A 24,349-nucleotide genomic window follows, 5' to 3' on the forward strand; every position below is an offset into this window, starting at 1 on the left:
TCCTTTCTTTGCCTCTTTATCTACTCGGGTCTCTTCTTCAGTGTTGCGTTCAGATCTCCATGGAAACAGGCTTCATTTTACTCAGAGATATAGAAGTGAAAGAGACAGAGATGTGTTGAATTCTGAAAACCTTGGTGAAAAACATGGTAAAGAGGTTTAATTCCTCAATTTTTTGACTGAGTGAGTCCACAGTCTTAAGTTCCATGATAACCAAAGCAGTTTTTATAAATTTTATACTTCTGTTAGTCAAATTGTCAAAAAAAAAAGTCTTATTTGATGAGAAATTCACTGTATTCAAAGATGGTGTTCATATCTTCATGTCATTGCCCTCAATACAGAAAAAAAAACAGCTTGGTAGAACTTTTTTTGAACAATTACCTTCTGCCAGAGAGGTCATATGATCATTGTCTGTCTGTCTTTGTAGCAGACATGGAAGACTTGCACATACCTACACAAGTGATTTGTGTTGAAATCTGTGTTTTTCTGGGAGCTGGTTGAAGTTAGCTGACGGCATTTCTGAGCTAATGGTGGCTAGTATGGCAAATTTTTGTAGCTGCTGTGGAGAAGGAGGAGTGAAGTAATGAAGAAATTAAGAGTGGGTATAGAGATTTTCGCACAAAGTCCTCTACATGTAAATCTGGGTACTGTTGCTCTTATCCTGTTAGTGTTTTGATAATATTGTGGAACATGAAGATGGATACACTATTGGCCTCAGTGGAGTCTGTACTATCATTTTTTGTCATCTTTTGTCTTGGAGAGCCGAAAACTGCACAACGTATATCTTGTTTAACACCTACAGAGAAACCTTCAAATAAATCAGATAGTGATATAGAATTGTTAATTGGGGGGACATAAGAAATATTGTATGGGAAATATATAGTTCACATAGAGCAAAAACAAAATCGTATTCTTGCTTCCTGTTCTAACTTTTCCTTTTAAATGACATGTCCTCCTTCATGTCCTTTTTTTGTGTTCTCATTTGACTCACCTTGGCTGCAAAACTTAAGCTCTTTGGCATCTGTGACAGTGCTTGATGGCATCCTATCAGGAACTTTCTTGCTCATTCGGTTGTAGTTTCTCCTCTTCTTTGTCTCGCCCCACAGGTTGGAGCCACCGTGCATACTGGGAATGTTGAGCACAGCAATGCCCTCCAGGGAGGTGTTGCTTAGGTCTAAGATGATCCCATCGCACTGAGGGAAAAAGACAGAATAGAATAGAATAGAATAGAATAGAATAGAATAGAATAGAATAGAATAGAATAGAATAGAACAATAGAATTACGACTGTGGCTTAAGGGTAATGATTTTAACAAAAGCTACTATACAACATAGACAGATCTCAGATATGATTTATGTTCTGATAAATATCATATAGATTCTTATGTCCTCACCTGCTGCAGTATGACACACACTGTTAATATTTAATTACTCGCAATGCATCCATTGTTGGGAACTAATTGCATGTAAAATTTTGTTATTAATAATCAAAATATCAGTGATTATGATAGTGATAATGTTAAGTCTACTGGGAAATACATCCCAATATGACGACTCTGACCATTTTCCTTTAATACTGTCTTTTCTAAATGTAGGATTGGGATCCAAAATGGATCATAGAGCTGTTTTTTTGGGTTGTCAACTACATGAGAATTGTATTGAATATGAACATGAATATATATTCATGTTCCCAAATCAGACAGAAGAGCGTTCTCTTGAATTTAACAAATATTCACTTTACAAAAATCATAAGAAATGTAGATATAGATAACATAAAAAGACAAAAATGTAAAAGACAAAAATGACACAAAAGATACCACAAGACAAAAAGCTGTGCTGCTCTGTACCATTCAACCACTTGTGTTGGTTAATACAACCAACAACTGAACATTTTAGGTAATCGGCTTGAAGTTTGGACATATTTTCAGTATGGACTACAACCGCTGCTGCTGACAAACATTTATAGCGTACTTGGAGAAATGTTCGTCAGAAGTCTTGACCTTATATGTGCAAATGTTGTGACGCAACTAGTTATTGATGTAACAAATTAAGCAGGAATTAAAATGAGTTGTAGAAATCCACTCGATTTTTGACAAAATGAACATGAAGACAGCTTTGCAGCACCTGGAGGATTCAAATTCAAACTTTTTTTTAACTATCAGGGTCCCCAAATACACAAATAAATGTACTAAAGACTTATAAAATGAAATATGACCCTTTTAAGATGCTGTTTGAGTCTAGATTGAGGAAAGGTATTGCAATACTTTAAGAAGCTGAATTTCTTACTGTACCAAGTGATTTTTCCATCAGTGTATCCCAGTTATAGGAGTTCTTTTTACAATACTGGCTACATAATATTGTAACACTTACAAGATATTAAAACAAATCACGTGCCCCGTTTGAATTGGATGACACATTTATTCATTATTATGAATAAGGTCTATATTTATATAAGTCATTACCATAAATAACCATCTGGTGAGTCAGACAGTTTATCTGCATGCAAATTCATTAATGCTGCAGTTTGTTACATCTGCCAAAAAAATAAAGTAATGGAAATTACTGAGTCTTTAAAAAAAAATCCATATATTTATAATCAGCTAAGATTTATCTTTAGTGGGAATTGATGAACTTGAGAGTCAGAAGAAAAAAAGAGTGTAACGGGACATAGAAACCTGTCTATTAATGGGATGAAGGTGTCATAGTAGGGCCTGTGCAGGTACTGTCATTCTTACACAGGTAAAAAAAAAAAAACAAAAATAAAAATCTGGGTTGTTTGTCTCGTTTGGATTTAAATACATCAGAATTGTTGTTGCAAAATAGGGTAAGAGGAGGCCTTGCTTGTGGTGGAGCATTTGCATGTGGGGAAGTGAGCCGTGGTATTAAAATGACTGATTTCCTGCAGAAGAAAAGTTTCCATTTTCTGTGTGAAAACTTAAATAGACCTACAGTTTAGTACTGTATAACTCTGTCAGTGGTGGTTGGTCCATAGTGGGCACAGGAGCTACTTAGGATAACTTAAAATTACACAAAGAAGAGCTATTTAATCAAAATATGTGACTCATATTATGATTTAATACTCATCCTATTGTTCATGTTGACATTTACTGAAGTTATTTTTTAACTGTACTTAGCTAATTTCTGTGTGAATATGCTTACGTTCTGGTTTCTGGACGAAGAATCACTTCTTTTATGCCCAATCAGAATTATTTTTTAATTTTCTCGTTGTTTTGTGATTGGAGGATTTTCTCTGGGTTGCTATACAGTCTGGAATGAGATACAGATACTTCCATGACTGCACAATGAACATGAAGCAGCCAATTAACCTTCTCCAAATGTCACAGGTAACAAAGTTTAGTCCTGTTGAGCACATTACACTTCAGTTTAGTCTCCTCCACCTCCGTGCTTTATACAGGGAACAGAAGACAATACACTGCTTGGCCATTGGGTTACAAGGTAATGTAGGGCTTTGATTTGAGTGTGTGGACTGTGTTAAAGAGGTTATCATGTGGGAAATAAGGGTTTGAATCCTCCAAGGTGCATTAAGGTTTCATTTTCCTTTTTTCCTTTCTTAATCAAACATTACAATCAGGCTTATAACAAGCATTATCAGCTGAATGAAACCTTACAAATAACCCTAAAAACTGACTCTTCACATAACTGCTGTGTTCATACTCCCCCCCAAGTCTTGTTTAGCACCAGTTGCCCGCAGTCAGTAGATATAGTAAACAATACATGACATCTAAAAATTGACTATGATTGGCCTCCACTTCACTGGACTAATTATAAACTCCCAAAGGACTTCTTCACTTCATAAACAAACTGTATGTAGTGTATCAGGTGTGGGCTCATCTTGTTTGCGTTTGGATGTTTGGGTTTCTGTTTGAGTGTGTTTTCTTGCTTTGCTTTAAACACCCAGGTGACAGATTATGCAGAGCCGTATGACAGAATGAGGCAATCACTGACTTTATGGAGCATTAATCTGATGATGTACTATGAATAGCCCACCTCATTAATATCAGAAAGATGACTGTGTTGTAAATTTTTGTGATGCTTTTTTTGGAGATGAATAAAAGAATACCAGCTCATAAAAGTCTGTCAGGATAAAGAGAGCATGGCCAACTTGTTGGCATTGCGTACCGAAGTTTATTCTTTTTTTTTTTTTCAAAGTTTCTGCAGCAAACACATTATAATCCTGCTATTTAAAACTATCTGTCCTCATTTCTGCCAAGTACCGCACAATGTACTTTTTTGTTACCACTCAGTCATGCTGCTGTAGTGAGTTTTCATTGTGACTCACCTCGACTTCTATGCATTCGTTGAGTTTCTTGCAGGTTGCTGATATGGTCTCAGTTGTGCCAAATTCAAAGTACCACAGCTTATTCTTCATCCTGAAGAATGAGAGGAAAACAAGCAAATTTTGACACAAGACACACTGACAATAGAAAAAAACTGTAGTAAAAATGACATAGATGGACAGACAGACAGATAGACAGACAGACAGACAGATAGACTTCATTGTCATTCCAAGACATATGCAAAAGAAACAGTACACTAGAACACAATCTAAAAATAAATACAGTTGTCAAATATCAAACCTCAAATATAAAAAATTGCTGTGTGCATACAGTTGAAAATCTGTTTCAAAAGTCTATAAAATAGTTCTAACAGTGGATTTTTTGTGTCTTTTATTCTCTGTGTTTTTTTAAATATAATTACAATAATTTATTATGGTAAAGACAAGTAGCCACAACAAGATTTCACCCTATTCCTTCCCATGGTTGATCATGTGTCTTTGGGTTAGCTTATTAACTATCAAAGTCCTGATAAAATAAAACAAGCACCATGGAAGCAACAACAGCACTGAAGCAATTGTTGTATGGAAAAATGCTCTTGTGAATGTATGCAATATTTACAATTTACGATATTAGTACATGAGTATTAGTGAATGTATATGTTATTTAGGTTTTTTTTTCTAGATACACAATAAATGCAGACAAAACACAGACTGGGTTTTACTTTGAGCTATTGTTTGGAAAGTAGCAGCCGTTGCAGCCATGTGGCCATTCTTGTAGTTATCAAATTCTGGCTTCTCTAGTGTTAAGAGATATTCTGACTTTGTACATATTTGTGCACATATGCATAAGTACACATATTTGTGTACATATGGTGTGCAGTGAACCTCAAGGTTGATGGACTGGAAACATTCTGAAACTGTCCACTGTTTTAGGTCATGTTGAATCTGAATCAGAGCAGCTAACAGCCATGTGACTGTGCAGTTCAATCCCCCATCGGTAAAATGGACACACTGGCATGGGTCACGCTGCTCACTAGATACTAAACCATGGAAAGTCAACTACACCATCTGTCAAACAGGCGTTCTGCTGTTGTCTGCCTTTCATCAAAACACAGCACACATTTTCGCCTCGGTGCCCTTATGCCAACAGTTGAAACGTCAACATTGCCTCTCCAGGGGACAGAGGGTGAAACATTGCTGGTGGAGACTCGAAGATCAGAGTAAATATTATTGTGATTCACAACATTCAAAGTAACCCACAGGTCCGGCTGAGCTCATTTCTGGCCTGCAGACAGATCTGTCAGAGGTGACCTAATGGATGCTGTTTTGTCCTGTGTCATGTGTTGCATTGTCTGCCAATGGATGAACAATGTAATTTAGAATCAAAATTAAATCTACTTAATCCATGTGTAAATATAAAGAAAATTCAACTAGTGTTGTCATGAACAAAAATCATTGGTTTTTTGACTGACTTACATTTTCACTGAACTCACAACGGAAATTTATTGTCAGCGGCTTTTATAAATTGGAATCTCAAGATAGTTTTTGATTTAATACTATCACAAGGGAACAAAGACACACTTTGAAGTGCTGAAATGTATCCTGTCAACATAATGAATATCATAAGTTATAGCAGTAATGCAAAGACAATAATCAGTTCAGTTAGACATTCAAGATTTTTATGAGGCTAGTGTGTCAAGTGTGTAACCTCTAGCAGAGATGAACATGTAAAGTGGTCCTTTCCTTTAAAATGTCTTTATATTGATTGTCACTGGTGAATGAAACTGTAGAGGGAAAAGATTTTCAGACAACCACAGCTGATCACAAAAAGGTACATTCTAAATAATGGGTAAACAAAGCTAAAATGGTAGAAAACAACCCTCTAGATAAGCCAAGAAAACAAACAAACAAATAAATAAATGTGGAAATAGCTCTAATAGGTTGCAACACTTTGTCAAATTCACTTACTAATACCAGATTTTCTCTAGATCCATACAAGACATATTGTCACTCACACAATAATATTTTTCTCACTTCATACTGAGATGATGATGATGATTATTATTATTATTTGTTTTTTAGGGTTTTAAGTCTGTTGCTAGAGCCACAAAAGATGATATTGGTTTATTTTTCAGTGTAGTTCCCCTTTTCAGAAAACCCTAACCCGTCACTGTGTATTACTGGAGAAATGACACATGCAGTAATTTATGATACAACAGAATGTTGCTGATACAGACAACATGGCTATTGACACAACAGCTGCTTCCTGTGGGCATACCAAGGTTAAGTGCTACTTTGGCATTGTGAGAAAGAGGGACATTTAAAGAGGATTTAAAGAAACTGTTTAATTCCTGCACAATTAAATAATTAAGGAGAGAGAACAGCACTTAAAGTAAAACATCCTCAGCCGCTGTAGTTTAGTGCATGTTTTTTCTATAATAATTGTCTATGTTTTCTATTCTCACCCTGTCACCTTAATTTTTCCCCAGAAACCTCAGCCTCCGTCAATTCAGGGGATTATGAGCATATTTGAGATCACAATTAGGAACAGTTGCGACTTTCGACAAGCCGAGCTGCCTAACCTCATTAAGCTGCTTCCACATGAGACAGCCTGTAAAAAATGCAATTAACTCATGTTTTTCCCCTCTCTTATGGACAGAGAGTGCAACAGGGAGGCAGACTACTTCCATAAACCGTTCCTCCACTATTCCCATGTCTCTTCATCAAAACTGCCGAAATCCAAGACAAAAAGGCTCTTAACCTACAAAAAGGAGTCTTTTTTTCAATTGTCATGGGGAGAACATTTTTATCTTCCCATTTTATGTTTAACCCTGGGGCTTTGACTGGTACGAAGAGGCTAATGAGTTGACACCAATGTCAGTTCAGTGAAAGAAATAACAACAGCTGAGCTCCCAAACAAAGCAAAGCAAATACTAATACTGTGCACCTTACAACGCGTATGCTGTACATTTTGGAAGAAAATAAACAAAACACCTCTTTCAAAGAAGAGGCATTTCAGCAGAAATGTGAACATCTGGAGAACTGGTTTAATCTCATTCTCATCTCTCATCTGAAAGAGAATAGAAATGATCGGAATACTGAGGAAGAATGTTGTTATGAAAACAGCGGGTCGGCAGCTCGGAAAACTCTCCAGCTGTATCCTCTATGTTGCTGACCCTCCCTACAGATAAGCATCTCCATTAATCCCTTCCATGAGCAGTGACCTTATGACCGCACCACCCCACTCCTGCCCCTCCACCTCCTCCTGTCATTTAGCTCTCACCGGATCAGGGCGAGGGCAGGAGGTGAGCATTGAGTCACATCAACTTATAGATACTTTATCAAGTGGAACAACCAGTTGGCGCTGAAACAAAGCCTTTGGATACAGTACAATGGAGAACACGCAATACCAGCGGAAAAGAAATCTATATGTAAATGAAAAAATGTTGTTTTTGCTGTGTTTTCTAAAACACAGCTATGTAGATACAAATAAACTTTTAAACCTTTTGGTACAATGTCATTATTACAACTATCTGTTTGACTTGTGTAGTAGCTTGCAAGAGCATTTGATTGTGCTTTTTTCTCTACAGTTGATATGGTTAGTCTCCCACAGTTAAATCATCTTCTTCCAAAAACATTAAAGAACTTCATAACAATGCATGTAAACATACTTAATATAGTGTTAAGGTAAAACTGCCCATTCAGTTTGCAGAGAGATTAATGATGAATAAATACCTGCATATAAAGTTTCAAAAGGTCAATATGGTGAATTTAAGCATGTTGTACCCGAGTGATAGCTTAATGCCGCGTTTCCACTACGTGGTACCTGCTCGACTCGACTCAACTCGGCCTTTTTGCATTTCCATTACAAAAAAGGACCTGGAATCTGGTACCCGGAACTAGTTTTTGGTATCACCTCCGCCAAGGTTCCAAGACTCAGGAACAGATACTAAAACGTGACGTGTAAACACTGCAGACCACTGATGCTCAGAGAGTTGTCTCTGTTGTTTTACAAAAAACAGATGTGGAAGTTGACAGTAAATATAGTGGTAGGTTAATCCACATGATGATAGCCTGCAAAACTATACCATTGTTTGTTGAGGAGATTCAGATCTGTAAAAATTCAGCATGAGCTTGATGAGACAATATGCAATGAGAGAGTTTATCAGCAACTCTGAGCAGATGACACAGAAGTAACGCGCTGCATCGCTATGACGTCCAGGTACTCTAAAGTCGGTAGTATTCCTGTAATGGAAACGGTCTCCAGGAATAGTACCTGGTATCCGAGCCGAGTTGAGCTGAGCCGAGTTGAGCCGAGTTGAGCCGAGTCGAGTCAAGCCGGTTCCACTTAATGGAAACGCGGCATAAGTACCACGAATCCGTTAGTCTTTCTGTGATTACGCACCTGAATCACTTCCCTCACAGTGAAAAACTTCGAAGTGTACTCCATCATAAGCAGTCCGTTTGTTTACATACCAAACCGGTATATCACTTGGGCCTTTTCAGAAATTTTGTTGCGAAGTGCATTGTGGGAACAGGAATTCTACGCAACCGCAGTATGGTCGCAGCAGCAACTGAACATGGAAACGGCTCCATTGTTTCTTCCTGCTGTGGCTGCATGTAATTCCAAAAAGACCTGAGAAATAGTTTGGTTTCTATTTTGGTTATATAAACAAAGGACTGCTTCTAATGGAGTCAACTTCAAAGTTGTTCACCGTGAGGGAAGTCATTCAGGTGCGTAATCTTGGAAACACTAACAGATTCGTGATACTTAGGCTATCACTCGAGTTTTACTGATTTGATGAAAAATTGGGGACGAACGTCATATGCTGCTTTAAATAACCACATTATAAAGATGAGATTGTACTTGAACATCTTACTTTTACCAAAAAAATTATGTCAATTTTGATGTGTATAAAAAAGAGATGCATTTCACGAGCTGAAAAAAAAAAATTCTTTATATTTGAGGCAGTGTGTGCGTCATGGCATAAATCATGAGGAGATGTACTTCACGTGTGTTTGCAGACATTTATTTACCATTTTTATACCATAGCGTGCGTCCTTGACTGTGTTTATCTGTCCAAGAGAAAGCAAAGCGTTTCCTAGAGCTTAGAGGCAACAGGAGAGATGCTGCAGAACGCAATTTACTAAAGTCGAATCACTGTCAAAAGCAATTTAACAGCTGCAAATTAAAACTGTTTATCATGAAAAATATGACTACCAAGACTAGCAAGAGCGTAGGTTTAGCCACAAAACTGGTGCAGTATAACCCTCAACTCCTGCCCATACACAAATGTATACTTTGTTACACTAAACGGATTCATCCGTCCATAATCTTCCTCCACCGAACAACTCAAGTGTGAAAGGATTAGAAGGCAAGAGATCTGGTTCTGACACACAGCAAAAAGGGTGCACGCCTTAATTTATTTTTATTTCAGACCATTACCCTTGTACTGTAGCATCCATCCATAATGACCCAATGAAATCTTTAATTTAATTCAACTTCAGCTATTAACATGTAACATGCAGTTTCATTGTAATTTTAAGGTCAAAACAATCTTTTTTTTTTTTATCAGCTAAAATAATAAATTACATGTTATGTCACAGATATTTCCAAATTTTAGCCAGACAGCAGCAGATTGATAACTTGACTGTTACATTTTTTTCTCATCTGTATTCTGCAAAGACTCACCTCTCCTCAATAGCCCCTTTTACACAGCAATTCTGTTGTGGGAATATTTCGCCTTTATTCTGGAACGACGTTTGTGTAAACAAAATAGTGGGATCATTTGGTCCCACCTTTGCTTTGTAACGCCTCTGGAGGTAGAAACAGAGTCGTGGTAAAGGTGGAATCATGATTCCAGAACGCTATGTAAAAGGAACACCTTTCGTTCCCCAACCAAAGTGTGACATTTTGATGACGTATTGCGTGTGCGACCCCTGTGCTGGGTAGATTTAAAAATGAGCGCGGGCTGTGTACAGTAAACCAACATATCAACGTGACTAGAAAGATGATGAACTGGGGAGACGCCGAGATCCGTGAGCTGTTGTCACTTCAGGCGGAAGACTCTATCCATGCAAACATTTGTGGAATGCTGAAAGAGGAGAGGTTAGCAACACTGCTATGCTCAGGGTTTTTCTGACGTGCAGGTTATATGTCACACTATACGCTGTGCTGCATCACTACCCCTTTGATTCAGGAACGCAGGTCCGCTGTGTAAAAGTCCAGCCTGTCTCACCTCAGTTATTCCTTTGGCTTAGCTGTGGAAATCAGTCAATGGTGGAAAAAAAGGTGGGATCACCATTTTACCTTTTTTTTGGGATCTCTGTAAAAGTGGCTAGTGTTTGATTGACTACAGTTGTAGTGCAGTTGTAGGACAGTGCAGTTGCGGTTTTATGAAAGGATATAAAAAAATGTCAGAACCAGAGCCAACCAGTGGCATTAATTGCAGCATGCAAGTGTGTGTTTTAGAGTGGAAAATCTAGCCACATGTCCTACAAAGTATTAATTTTTGACACTGGATAGGTCATTTGTAATGTGAATTTCATACTCTAGATCACTACAAAAAATAAATAAATAAAGACTGGGTCTTTACAAAGATCTGCTCCAAACCTTTGAGGCCACTAAATGAGGTGGTCTCAGTCTAAATCTGAACCCTGGGTTGCTTCTTCGACTATGTGAAAAGACTTTATGGGTGGTTCAGACTTCTGGACTATTGACAGGAAGTTACATTCGGTTACTGTGAAAAAAAATAAAGGAAGGGGAAAGACAAACAGAAGATGGAAGCACTACAACCAGGATCAGAAACATGGCCCTCTTTAAAGAGAGCTGCAGCACATATAGATAATTACAATCAAATATTAAGGTCCTCCCAAAATTTCTGTTTGGAACAAATCGACACAATGTCAAGGAAAATTATGGGTACCTTGGTTTGGACTCAGGTGTGAAAATGCCCTTATTCTACTGTGAGGAATACATAGAATTTAAGAATAGAATTTGGACCCACAAAATGCTTTTATATGTATGTATGTATATATCTATCTATCTATCTATATATATCTATATCTATATCTATCTATCTATCTATCTATCTATCTATCTATCTATCTATCTATCTATCTATCTATCTATCTATCTATCTATCTATCTATCTATCTATCTATCTATCTATATCTATATCTATATCTATATATATATATATTTATATATATATAGAGAGAGAGAAATACAACTTAAAAATAAAATAATATGCCAGCAATTGTAAAAGGACTGTGTCCTGTCATGGATTTCTACTGTGTTTTAATGTTGCAACATGATTCCTCTTCCTTCATTTCAATTTAGACACATATGTTGGATTCAGAAACCTACGTTAGTACCCAATAAATGCTGTAGGGTATGACACACATTTGTGATGCTCTGGAACATGTGCAGGGATGATGCAGGCAGTCCCTGAGATCACACCCCCCACCCACAGCAGAGCCTGAGATCATGAGATTAAATGTTCACGGATATATAGACTGATGTGTAGGATGGTGTGTACGTCATGGCATAGGCTGGAGGACTGAATGCAGCCTCAGTTGCAAAGAGCACTAATTGGGGTGGGACAGCCTGAAGTTATTAATGATTTAACAGAAGGGATTCATGATCAGCTCTGACTTCTACCGTGAAGCTCAATTCAATAAATGACACTATTTCAAGACAAAATGTTGAAATAGATTACACAATTTACACTATCATCACAAAAACATTTACATTAATTTATTTATTCATGCATGCACTTGATGCATAGCATTAAGAGTCAAATACAATATATAGTAACATCCATAGAACTCCTACAATTCCATTACATTTTGTTCATTTTCTAAGTGATCTATCTCTGTCTTTATCTTCCGCCTTTCCTTATGGCATTCCTTTATTTCTCAGCTGTAAATACTGTACACTGAACATCAGTTTTATATATGATAGTTGTGGTGAGGTGAAGACAGCCATTTTGTTGCTTCATGAAGACGAGTACAGTGACAGATTCTTTATTAAGAGACTTAGAAGCAGCAAACCCTCTTATTACAACCTCCATGAAAATGCAGTATGACTCCATCAAAATCCACAGAGGAGGAGGCAGAAAACAGATTTCAATACATCACAGAATAATTATTTCCAAAGCTGTACATTTCCATTTGCTTTCCATTTGATAAGCCTTTAAAATCGCTGATCTGTTTCACAAACTGGACTGTCTTGCTGTATTTGGAGTGATTTTTTTGCCCAAACAACCCCCTCCATAAGTCTACTCCCCACTCAGGATAACACACTTATTCACACACTGAAAGACAGCATTGTGCCTTGTGTGAGAAGTCATTAGCACCTGGGCTTTGGGCTCCTGAAGGTCTGGCTACTGTGATCACTGAATGATGATAGAAGTCCACAGGCTGAAGTGTCAGGAGTTGCACATCCCCCTGCCCCAAAAGGGCCAACAAGAGAGAGCGACGCTGAGTGGGGAATGAATGTGCTCAGACAAGTGGGGGATGGTGGGTGTGAAACAGACACACATGCGAGGGACTGTGAGTGACACAGAGGACAATAAAGCACTGAGTTAACTACTACATGTGGCTGTGGGCCTCTCTCAGCAGGTCAAAGGTGATTTATCATCTGATCACCCGCAGAGAAAAACTGTTCGATCGTCACAGTGACTCCATTCAATTCCGAGACATTTACACTGCCAAAACATCAGTCAGGCAACAATAAAACAGTTTAAGTTGTCCATCAGCAGCTCACTGCTCTGTTAAAGACAATTCAAAGAAGAACAATAACCTCCACTGTTGGCTTACTGTAAATAGTGTAGATCAGACCGTTGGTATTATTTTGTGTGTGGGAGTTCATGTTTTGTGAACACTCTTTGCTGGAAGCTATTTGGATCTGAGCCATAAGTGTTCACACACCGATCTATCTGTCAGTCGAGAGAACTGAGTTTGATAGCACGAAAAAGCAACAAAATACAATTCAGAAGCATTTAACATCTGATTATATCTGGTGAAGTGTGAGTTGAATATGTGGTGCTCTCCACATAAATGCTTTACATCTTTTTACTCTTGCTCTTGTCTAATGGATCAAAGTGATGGCCTCCAGAGAACGGAGGTATCTTTCTTTTATCTGCTATCATCCTTTCTTCCTTCTGCCTGTGAAGCTGGAAACAGATATGGGACTAGGCTTGGACACATAAGCATTAATTATTAAATTTCAAAGAGTAAACAACCCATCAGTTTCTTTCTCCCTCACTCTCCCTGCTCCTCTTCTTCTTTTAGTGTGTAGCTTGTAAAAGTGGAGCAGGAGCCACGTCATCATGCAAACAACACGAAACACTGACTAAACATACAAAGCTGCAAAGAGACTCGGTTCCCAAGGGAGTCACTCACATTCAAAACAAGCTTTCATACTTTAATGAGCAGTATTGCTGCAATTTGGTTTTTCAACCGGTCACATGGCTCCACCACTCTTACAGATTTGCGCCTGTGCATATTAAGCGCAAACACACAAAACACAGCGTGCAATATACACAGAAAGGCTTTTAAGCAAATGACTGGTGCAAGTCAGCATGCAGCCACACCAGCGATTTGCATAAAAGTTTGAAATAGTTCAGAACATTTTTACATTCAAAAAACATGCCAACTGATTGTTAAAACACACACCTTGGCCTCAAGCTACAGCAAAGACAACAAACAGCACTGCATACTCATCTGCAGTCATTCACCTCTGGGCTAAAGTATCTATCTACAAAGGCTGTGTGTTCTCTAATGTGCATCTGAATGAGTCGTCGGAGAAAAAGTGTGGCCATGGGAAAAACCGCTGGAAATAGAAGCAGGCAGACATCAAAAGGTGGTGTATCCCCTGCAGTTTCTGTGAGGTTATTGTTTATATTTAAAGGCTAATGCTATTGAATGCTGTGTTTACTAGTAAGATTATAGCTAACAAAGAACAAATTTGTCTGATAATACTTGGGTAATTAGCATGGAGGGAAGGAAGTGCGAAGCTGAATAGGCAAGATGGAGGACAGCTGTGGCAGTTAAGACAGTATTAGAGGAAAGATAGAGTTATAAACAGAAATCACAACATGTGGTCGATGCCGTTTGCAGAAGAGAGATTTTTCAGCTGAAGTTAAAAACTAACTCCAGACATACTTCGAGTAAACATCATAAAAAAGTAAGAGGCTACAACTTTATTAGCAGACGGATCAAGGCGCTCCACAACGACAAGGTGCCTTTTCTTTTGTTGTCCCAAGGATTAACTTAGCAACAATAATCATAATAATAATAATAATAATTTTATTTGTAAGTGCCTTTCAAGACACCTAAGGACACTGTACCACAAGATAAAACAGACAATCCATAAAATACAAAGAAATAAACCGATAAAAGAACTATATTATATTATTTCTACTATGTATAGAATGAAGATGTAAAATGGAGAGTAGAACTTATGCTGGGTAGGCTATTCTGAAAAGGTGAGTTTTGAGTCTGGATTTGAATGTGGGGAGAGAATCACTGTTGCGGATGGATGGTGGGAGGGAGTTCCAGAGCTGAAGAATAGAGTGGCTGAAGGCTCGGCCTCCCATGGTGCTGAGGCGGACAGGGGGCACAGTGAGCTGGATGGAGGAGGAGGACCTGAGGGAACAGGCTGGTGTGGTGACGTGAAGGAGGTCTGACAGGTACTGAGGAGCAAGATTGTGGATGGATTTAAATGTGTACAGGACAAGTTTGAATTCAATTCTCTGTTTGATTGGGAGCCAGTGTAGTTCATGGAGGATGGGGGTGATGTGGTGGTAGGAGGGGGTTTTGGTGATGATGCAGGCGGCAGAGTTATGGACCAGTTGTAGCTTAGGGAGGGACTTTTGGGGGATAGGAGGGAGTTACAGTAGTCGAGGCGGGAGGTTACAAGACTGTGTACTAAAAGAGAGGTGGTATGGGGGGTGAGTGAGGGGCAGAGGCGGTTGATGTTGTGCAGGAAGAAATATGCAGACTGGGTGACGTTATTGATGTGGGATTTGAAAGATTGTAGGCCGTTGAGGATGACACCCAGACTCTTAACCTGAGGGGAGGGGGAGACTGAGGAGCTGTCGATGGTGAGGGAAAAGGTGTTGGTTTTGGAAAGAGTGGATTTTGAGCCAATGAGGAGCGTTTCTGTTTTGTCGCTATTGAGTTTTAAGAAATTGGAGGTGAACCAGGATTTAATTTCAGAGAGGCAAGAGGTGAGGGAGGAGGGCGGGAGTGTGGAGCAAGGTTTGGTGGTGAGGTAGAGCTGGGTGTCATCCACGAAGCAGTGAAAATGGATGTTAAATTTTCTGAAGATATTACCGAGGGGGAGGAGGTAAATGATGAATAGAAGGGATAGAATAGAAGAGGCTACAACTTTATTAGCAGACGGATCAAGGTGCTCCACAACGACAGGGTGCCTTTTCTTTTGTTGTCCCAAGGATTAATTTAGCAACAACCATTCAACACTCCAATACCTCTTGATGTTAACATTACAGCTGCTTAGTTAATATTACTAAGTTATCCAAGGCTGCCACTAAAAACAAGGATCAAAACTAAAAAGGTCACAGCAGCTCATTGCTGTGGCTTAGTGGGGTTAGTTATTTATGTCCGCCTGTCTTATATGTAACTTCACCCTAATTTAAGCTGTAGCTGTTGTTTTAAATATATCACCAACAGCCCACTGACTGTGCAAAGCTCAGTTGAGATGCTAGTTCAGGGCCCATTTTATCCAAATTTTTGATTAAATAACGAGTCATTTTATCATTTTCCAACTGTGGATACTCAATTGAATATGAAAAGAACGAATGATACACGGATTGTGAAGCAACATATCACTGAATATTATGATATGCTAATGTGTATATGTTGCTGTTATTTGATATTTCATCCTAATTTTTTTATGAAAAGAAGGATAAACCAGAGGAAAAACAATTATCTTAAACATGTTATGCCTTTACTAAAACTCCCCACATAATTGGGATGCTGTGCACATCTGACAGGGACAAAAAACATTTTTTTTCAATACTGACATTAAAGAATGACACATTATCCACTGGATTCACACACTTTACTTCTTCAAACCAGCATTAGTCAGCCTGTGACATTACTCAGATGAGGTTATTTTATATTAAATTCGATGATTCAGTTTGATAAGATAAAGTCTGCGCAAAGCAGAGAGAAGAAACCCCCAGTTCTATAGATTCCTTATTTTTGAAGGGCTCTTGTAATTTATTGAGATTTTTTTCTCATTTGAACCGAAGGTAGGAGAGTGGGTGCTGTGGCCTTCTTCCTGTACATCCAAAACACCACGTGTCAGCACAATAAGCAGAGAAACGTGATTCTGACACAACCAGGAGATGTAATCTGGTTTAAAAACTTATAATGAAACAAAAAAGTCTTATTTACATCAAGTCACACAGTAGAAAAACTTTCCACTGTCATGCCCAGTTAGTTCTGTCTGACTGCGTTACATACGTTAAAATAAATCATGTATTTGTTAATTACAAGTATTTCTGTTCACACAAATTGACAGAAAATGTACTGTGAAATATGTGCTCTTAAAATAAACAATGATGTTCAAAATAAATGTATACACTTTTATTCTAACTCATTATTATCATGTTATGGGTGTTGTATACTGTACAGACTGGAGAAACCTTAGTTACTGAGTGATTTACAATATTGTGCAAAATTTCACGTCTGTAGCAGCATCTGTATATACTAAAGTATGGGAAAATTAACTAATGATGAAGTGAACCTACTACAGGTTGGCAGATAATGCCAATAGAAGAATAGGAAAAACGCTAATAATCAGCCAATATCATAATTTTATTAGAAATTGGATAACTGAACTGAAGATTTAAGTCAAAATAGTATATATACAATTTAAAAAAAATCAATAAATAAGGAACAGAACAGCAAATTAAGGGTCTTTTCAGAGCTTGCATGAACATCCCGCTCGAGATATCTGAACACAAGTGTCCAGTTGATGCTGATATGTATCTGTACTGAATGCACTGATCAAATATGAAAATCCCCAATAGACAAACTCTGAAATATGCACAGGTTAATTTCAAGTTGAACAGATGATATATGAATAAATGTATTTGTTTCATTAGCTCTTTGACATGACACACACTTAAGTGTCAACTGAATCTACCTGCAGTTAAAACATGTTTATGAATACCTGGATCATGTGAATTGTGCTATATTTCTCTTATGAAGAACTGTCAAAGATGGAGCGTTGTTCAGGTGAGCTCAGGTTCAGACTAAAATATATTGAGCATTTTATTAAACACATCTCTGAGGTCTTTTGGAAAATGTCAGATGTCTTCAATATGACACCGCTGACAGCAGAATAGTCTGAACTTTAAGACTTCCCACTATGAATACCCCATTCATCTGGGCAATTCTAGCTGTGATTTTCATTTTCTTAAACTAATACTTTCCATACTTCCAACTCAGAATCTTGATATTAAATGTTGGCCACTATCAGACCCATGTTCTACTGATACTACCAGTGCTTATGGAGAACTCAAATCCAACTCAGTTCTGGCTGTACAAAGGTCAGGTCATTTTTAACACAAGAGGCAGCAGTAATATATTGATCCCACTACACAGGCAGGTTTTGACCTGTTATTGACATGCTGACCAGTCTAACTCAGTGAGATATTAGGTTTCCAGATAAAAGGTCACTAGCAGGTTATGACGTAGGTTGTGAGCTAATTATGTTACATCACAATAACACAGAGGATTGTGAGTCTTCATAATAGTAATGAGTAGTATTAACTGGTCCAAAATAATGGGGACTGCCACTATCTGACTCAACATACTATAATACACAGGTGTCAAACATGCGGCCCAGGGGCCAAATCTGGCCCGCCAAAGGTTCCATTCTGGCCCGCGGGATGAAAGTGCAAAAATTAACCTGAACAGTCCAGGTTGTCAAAATCATTTTGGTTCAGGTTCCACATACAGACCAATGTGATCTCCAGTAAAAATAACAACACAATAACCCATAAATAATGACAACTACAAGTTTTCTTTGTGAAAAATTATGTGGAAAAAATTTAAGTGAAAAAACAAAAAACGTTACACTGTGAAAATATTTACATTTACAAAAACTATTTTTTCACAACAAAATGCAAATAAATACATAAATAAAAACAAAAATGAACAACCCAAAATGTACAATTTTAACAATATTCAGCCTGTTACTAAATGTTTTGTGCATTTATGGATCCACTGTGATCTGTAGTTGTGTTGATAACAAGAGATGGAATATTGTAAAAATTGTTCAAATTTTAGTTCCAAACTCCAAAATTTTAACAATATTCTGCCTGTTACCAAATGTTTATGTAACATTGTGTGTAATGTACACATAAAATTAATAAGTTGAGGCATAATATTTTTAAAATTGCACTAATTTTTCAAATTAAATTTATGTTTTTTCAGGTTATTCACATCTTTTTTATGAAATGTAAACATTTTCATAATTTAATTGGTTTTTTTTTGTACTAAAACAAAAAGAAAAACTTGGATTTGTCATTATTTATAGGTTATTAAGTCATTATTTTACTGGTCTGGCCCACTTGAGATCAAATTGGGCTAAATATGGCCCCTGAACCAAAATGAGCTTGACACCCCTGCTATAATATGAATTGCTTTTGTCTTACCTGCTGTTGAACTTCTCAGGGTGCTTTTCCCGCATCAGATGGAAACGATGGGCGATGGAAGCATCCTATAAGAAGAAAACAGATAACATTAAGTGCAGGTCATCAGTAAACTCTACATAGGTCATATTACAAATCAGGAGCAGATTCAGGGTTGTTCCTCAAAGTTGAACCTGTCTCAGATATGTCCAAACAAACATTCCTGGCACTTGTGATGTGGACACTTGATTATTAATATTGTAATCCTAAGGGTTTCTATCGTTTGTTTCGAGATTATATGTCCTTTGTGTTAGCTATTAATCAGGTCATTTTTAACTTATTTTACTTCAGTTACTGTTATTTCTCCTTTCTTACTTGAGCTAACTGCTAACAACTGTCTCCTTTTCAAATTTATAAGAACACCTGAATGAAACAAACATGCCACATTTCCTTGTAATTTTTACATTCTCCTAATTTGCTTGTTAGCCTTTTTATGATCTCATTTTAATACAAAGTGTGCATATATATATATATATATATATATATACACACACACACACACACACACACACACACACATATATAATAAAGTAATACGTACATGGTAATTTATGTGAAACCTGACATGTGCAATGTTGTTTATATAGCCTAAAAGGTAAAAAGACAGCACTTCCATGTGTGTTTATTAGGTGTGTGGTGGAAAAATTTGTGCAGCATAAATATTGTTTATTGTCTATTGCTTAATTCAATGGTGTAACATGTACTGAAAAATACAATCCAACTGTTAATCACATTTATGAGGATGACGGTTAATCATGGACTAAAACTACAGCTTTATACCCACAGATTACGGCTACAGTGCTTCACTGCATTTTTGTAATCCAATAAATCCAGAGAGATTTTGAAGATTTTAACAGACTCGATTTTACAAGCTGCTGCTAATTCAGTCTGCTGAGTGTAGTAACCTTAAGTTATTTGATGATGAGTAAAATAGCCGTCTAACATTAAATGACTTTGCTCTGTATAAATGAATAAGTCATGACACTGTGAAAGGTCAGAAGTCATTCAGAGCAACCCTCAGATTGGACCCTTGTCTCTCTGTGCTTAACCTTTGACCTCCAGGGTTACAAATGAATGTAACCCTGATTAGTCACAAGAGCAGCCTCAGTGTGACCTTATAAACACACCACACTGTGGGTGGAGGACACTGTCAGAGCAGCCTCATTTTCATTCATTCATTTCATTTTTTTCGAGCAAGTAGCTACGTAAGCATTTTACAACACAAATGACCTGCATACAACAGTATCTGATAATGCACATACATTCAACAGAATACACGCAAGTTTAATATTTCAAAATTCATTCATTTACGCTTGAAAAGGAGTGGGAAGAAGAAAACTTTTATAATCCCACCCCCATTTCTCATCAATAACTTAAAAGAGTGATATTTTGCTTTTTTTTTTTTTTTTTTAATGGAATTATGCATTTTAAAACATTTCCCTGTGGTCTACATAAACTGTAAATACTCTGCTTGGGTCTGAATTCTTCATTAATTAAACTCCACAGGTCCATCTTCAACTCTATTTCTGAGTAATGACACCAGAACAGTCATTTTGAGCGCTGGCCCTTTAAATGCAAATGAGCCACTTCATGCCCCACCCCCTCTAGGTTGTTGGCTGTGCTGCTCCGTCCCATTCAACTAACAACTGAACATGTTCGGTAATCAGCTTGAATTTAGGACATATTTTCAGTATGGACTACAACCGCTGCTGATGACAAACAATTATGGCGTACTCGGAGAAATAATTGTCGGAAGTCTTGACCTTATATGTGCAAATGTCGTGACGTAACTAGTCATAGATATAACAAATTAATCAGGAATTAAAACGGGTTGTAGAAATCCACTCGAATTTTGCCAAAATGAATATAAAGATAGCTTTGCAGCACCTGGAGGGTTCAAATTCAAACTTATTGAACTATTAGGGTCCAAATACACAAATAAATGTACCAAAGACTAATAAAAGTGGGTTTAGCAAAAATATGACCCCTTTAAGATGATGTTTCAATCTAGACTGAGGAAAGTTATTGTTATACTTTAAGAAGCTGAATTTCTTACTGTACCAAATGATTTTTCCATCAGTGTATCCCAATACAGGAGTTCTTTTTACAATACTGGCTACATAATATTGTAAACACTTACAAAATATTAAAACAAATCACTGTGCCCCGTTTGAATTGGGTGACACATTTATTCATTATTATGAATTTGGTCCATATTTATATAAGTCATTACCATAAATAACCATCTGGTGAGTCAGACAGTTTATCTGCATGCAGATTCCTTAATGCTCCAGTTTATGTTACATTTGCTAAAAAAATAAAGTGACGGAAATTACTGAGCCTTTACAAAAAAAATCCATATATTTATAATCATCAACAATTATGGCGTACTCTGAGAAATGTTCGCTGGAAGTCTTGACCTTATATGTGCAAATGTCATAACAAAGATGTAACAAATTAAGCAGGAATTAAAACAGGTTGTAGAAATCTACCCGATTTTTGCCAAAATGAATATAAAGAAAACTTTGCAGCACCTGGGGGGTTCAAATTCAAATTTTTTGAACTATTAGGGTCCCCAGATACATAAATAAATGTACCAAAGACTAAAAAAGTGGGTTTAGCAAAATATAACCCCTGCAACATAATGAAGTTTCAAATATTTACTCCTGTTTTTAAACTTCAAACCAGGACAATCAACAAATAGGCCTATATCAAATTATAATAAACTCATTTGACAGTATTTACATTATTCAACCAAAATATGTATGAAAAATAGGAACAAAATATACATTCATGGTGGTATTACCACAGTTAACCTACATTATAATAATAATTACATATCAACAATGGTAAGTAAACTGGAATACCGTTAATGGTAAAGAACAGCACATAACAGTAATGGTAAGAACAAGACCAGAAGGGTCATGGACAACACACACCAACTTGGTGAGGAACAACAAGCACACATCAACACTGTAAGACAGAATATTAATGTAACATAAGTATTAAGACCCTCTATCTTTCTATTGTGACCAGACCATACGTTTATATAGCAGTTTAATTCTATGGATATCCAGACTGTTGCAAAGTTTCACTACACATACAGACACACAAAACTTTTACAAGTGGTTCGAAATTTAGGTAATGTGAAATATCCATATCCTCTCAAATTATGAGTTCTCTCCCGAATTGTGAAAATTTGTGTATATTACTTGGTAGTAATTTGTTGAACAATCATGGGTTTTTAATAGTTTTGACTGAATGAACAGATTTTGAGTCCAACCTTGTGGATGATCCTGCTCCTTTCTGTAATGTGACTAATGGATTAACTGTGCATTGGTAGCTGTTTCCTCATGACTCATCTTTATACCGTTGTGTTGTGTTCCTTTACTTGGCTTTGTTAATTAAGGTTTTACAGTCACGACAGCCCTTCAAAAGTACTTCATGCTAAATTAAATATAGGTTGGATCCTTTCGATACTCAATTTTCTAGCTCAGTACTAAACTTACAATGCCATAGTCTATTATATAACAGACAAGACCATTATTTAAAGCCCCATTCAAACATACACCTCATTATGTTAAGTGTATGGTACTTCCATGGTTCATCACCTTTCCAACATGACTCGTGATTAAACTGAATGCTGTCAGATTAGTATAATTAACAGTATACAGGAGCACAGAATGAACATGCATTTTCTGCTAAATGCTCACACAGATAAAACTGCCTCACAAAAAACATTTCCACTGAGTCATATTATAAGCATTGAGCACACGTGCAAAACACAGCCGGTGTAGAATTACATGGACAGAGGAACTGTGGTGTCACCCATTGGTTTCTGAACAACTTAAAGCCAGCATTTTGTGATTCCGTCATTGCCATGTTGGATTTTTGGACTAGAAATGACATATTTGGAAAAAAAAAAGGGGCAGAGCTGTGAGAGCATGAGGGGTCAAGTCAACTTTATGTATTTTTTAACCAAGTCTTGTAAGTGGGACCCATTAACCACAACAGTGGAGCTGTCTGCCAGGAGAAAATATGTTGTTTTAAATAAAAAGAAAATCCAAACATCTGACACAACAGGCAAGTGTGCTGTCAATTCATGACCGACGTCTGAGCCCACTGTCTGACCTAAGATCTGACTCCTGGACAAGAAATATTTTAGAGAAAAGTTCAGTGTAAATTTATGGGAGCCAGGGTTTTTGCGGATCCAACCACAGTGGCTGTGAATGGTATTACAACTACACTGCAAAAAAAAAAAAAAAAATACGGTAATATTCCAGCAGCAGGGGTGCTGAAAAAATACTGTAAAACAACAGAAAATAACCATCTCATAAAAATACGGTAATTTTCCATAATTAAAATACAATTTTTTGCCCTAACTTTACATGAGATTTTGCATATTTTCTTGACTTTTTAATGTTTAATAAAGAATATTTACATGTATTAAAACAATCAAATTACCTATAAATAAATATATATAATTTTCTAAGTTGTACAATCCACTGATAAAAACTGTATTTTGACAGTTTATCCGTGGTTATACATGTTTAATCATTCACAAAAATATATTTAACATTTTTGTTGTGAAACCTGCTGTAATTACACAAGATATTTGTCAATTAACAAACAAGTCTCGTTGAACTTACAGAACAAATACTTCTTTTACGGTTAATTGTCAGTAATTTTATCTCATTTTATTTATTTTATTTTTGTTACAGTATTAAACTTCAAATTAACAGTTTAATATCATAAACAGAAAAGAAATATTTGTGAAATCACGATACATTTGCAAATGTATTTTAACTGTATTTTTCTGTGAGAAAAGAAAAAATTTCTTTTAAAAAAATTGAAATTTTCTGGTTATTCACAGTTACAGTTCTTTCATGTTACTTTACATTTGACATGTAAAATCAGAGTCTGTTTTTGTCATTTCATTGGTATTTTCCTGTGTCTTAAAAATGCAGGAAAAATCTGTAAAATAAACAGTGAAAATTCAGTTAAATTACAGATTTTTTTTTTTTTTTTTACAGTGTATAACATCTACACTTCATTTTAAAGCGGAGGTGTTGTTGTATGAATGCCAACAGTAATTAAAAACTGGAGGTCAGAGGATGGCACTAATGTTAGTTAGTCCCAGATATGTTAAGCTGACTAGTTAAAACAGGGGTGTCAAACTCGTTTTAGTTCAGGGACCACATTAAGCCCAAACTGATCTCAAGTGGGCCGAACCAGTGAAATAATAGCATAATAACTTGTAAATAATGATGACTCCAAATTTTTCTCCTTGTTTTAGTACAATCAAAATTAAATTATGAAAA

The 24,349-nt window shown here is 36.8% G+C and overlaps 1 protein-coding gene across 1 annotated transcript in view; it reads right to left on the reverse strand.

Moving 5' to 3' along the window:
- Nucleotides 1-24,349, reverse strand: part of LOC115412330 (diacylglycerol kinase beta) — a 125,661-nt gene that overhangs the window by 23,672 nt on the left and 77,640 nt on the right. The window contains 3 exon segments of the mRNA XM_075353450.1: nt 989-1,190; nt 4,297-4,387; nt 18,993-19,057. Coding sequence (XP_075209565.1) covers nt 989-1,190; nt 4,297-4,387; nt 18,993-19,057 — 358 coding nt within the window.

The sequence above is a fragment of the Sphaeramia orbicularis genome, chromosome 21, assembly GCF_902148855.1.
Source record: "Sphaeramia orbicularis chromosome 21, fSphaOr1.1, whole genome shotgun sequence".
Lineage (NCBI taxonomy): Eukaryota > Metazoa > Chordata > Actinopteri > Kurtiformes > Apogonidae > Sphaeramia > Sphaeramia orbicularis.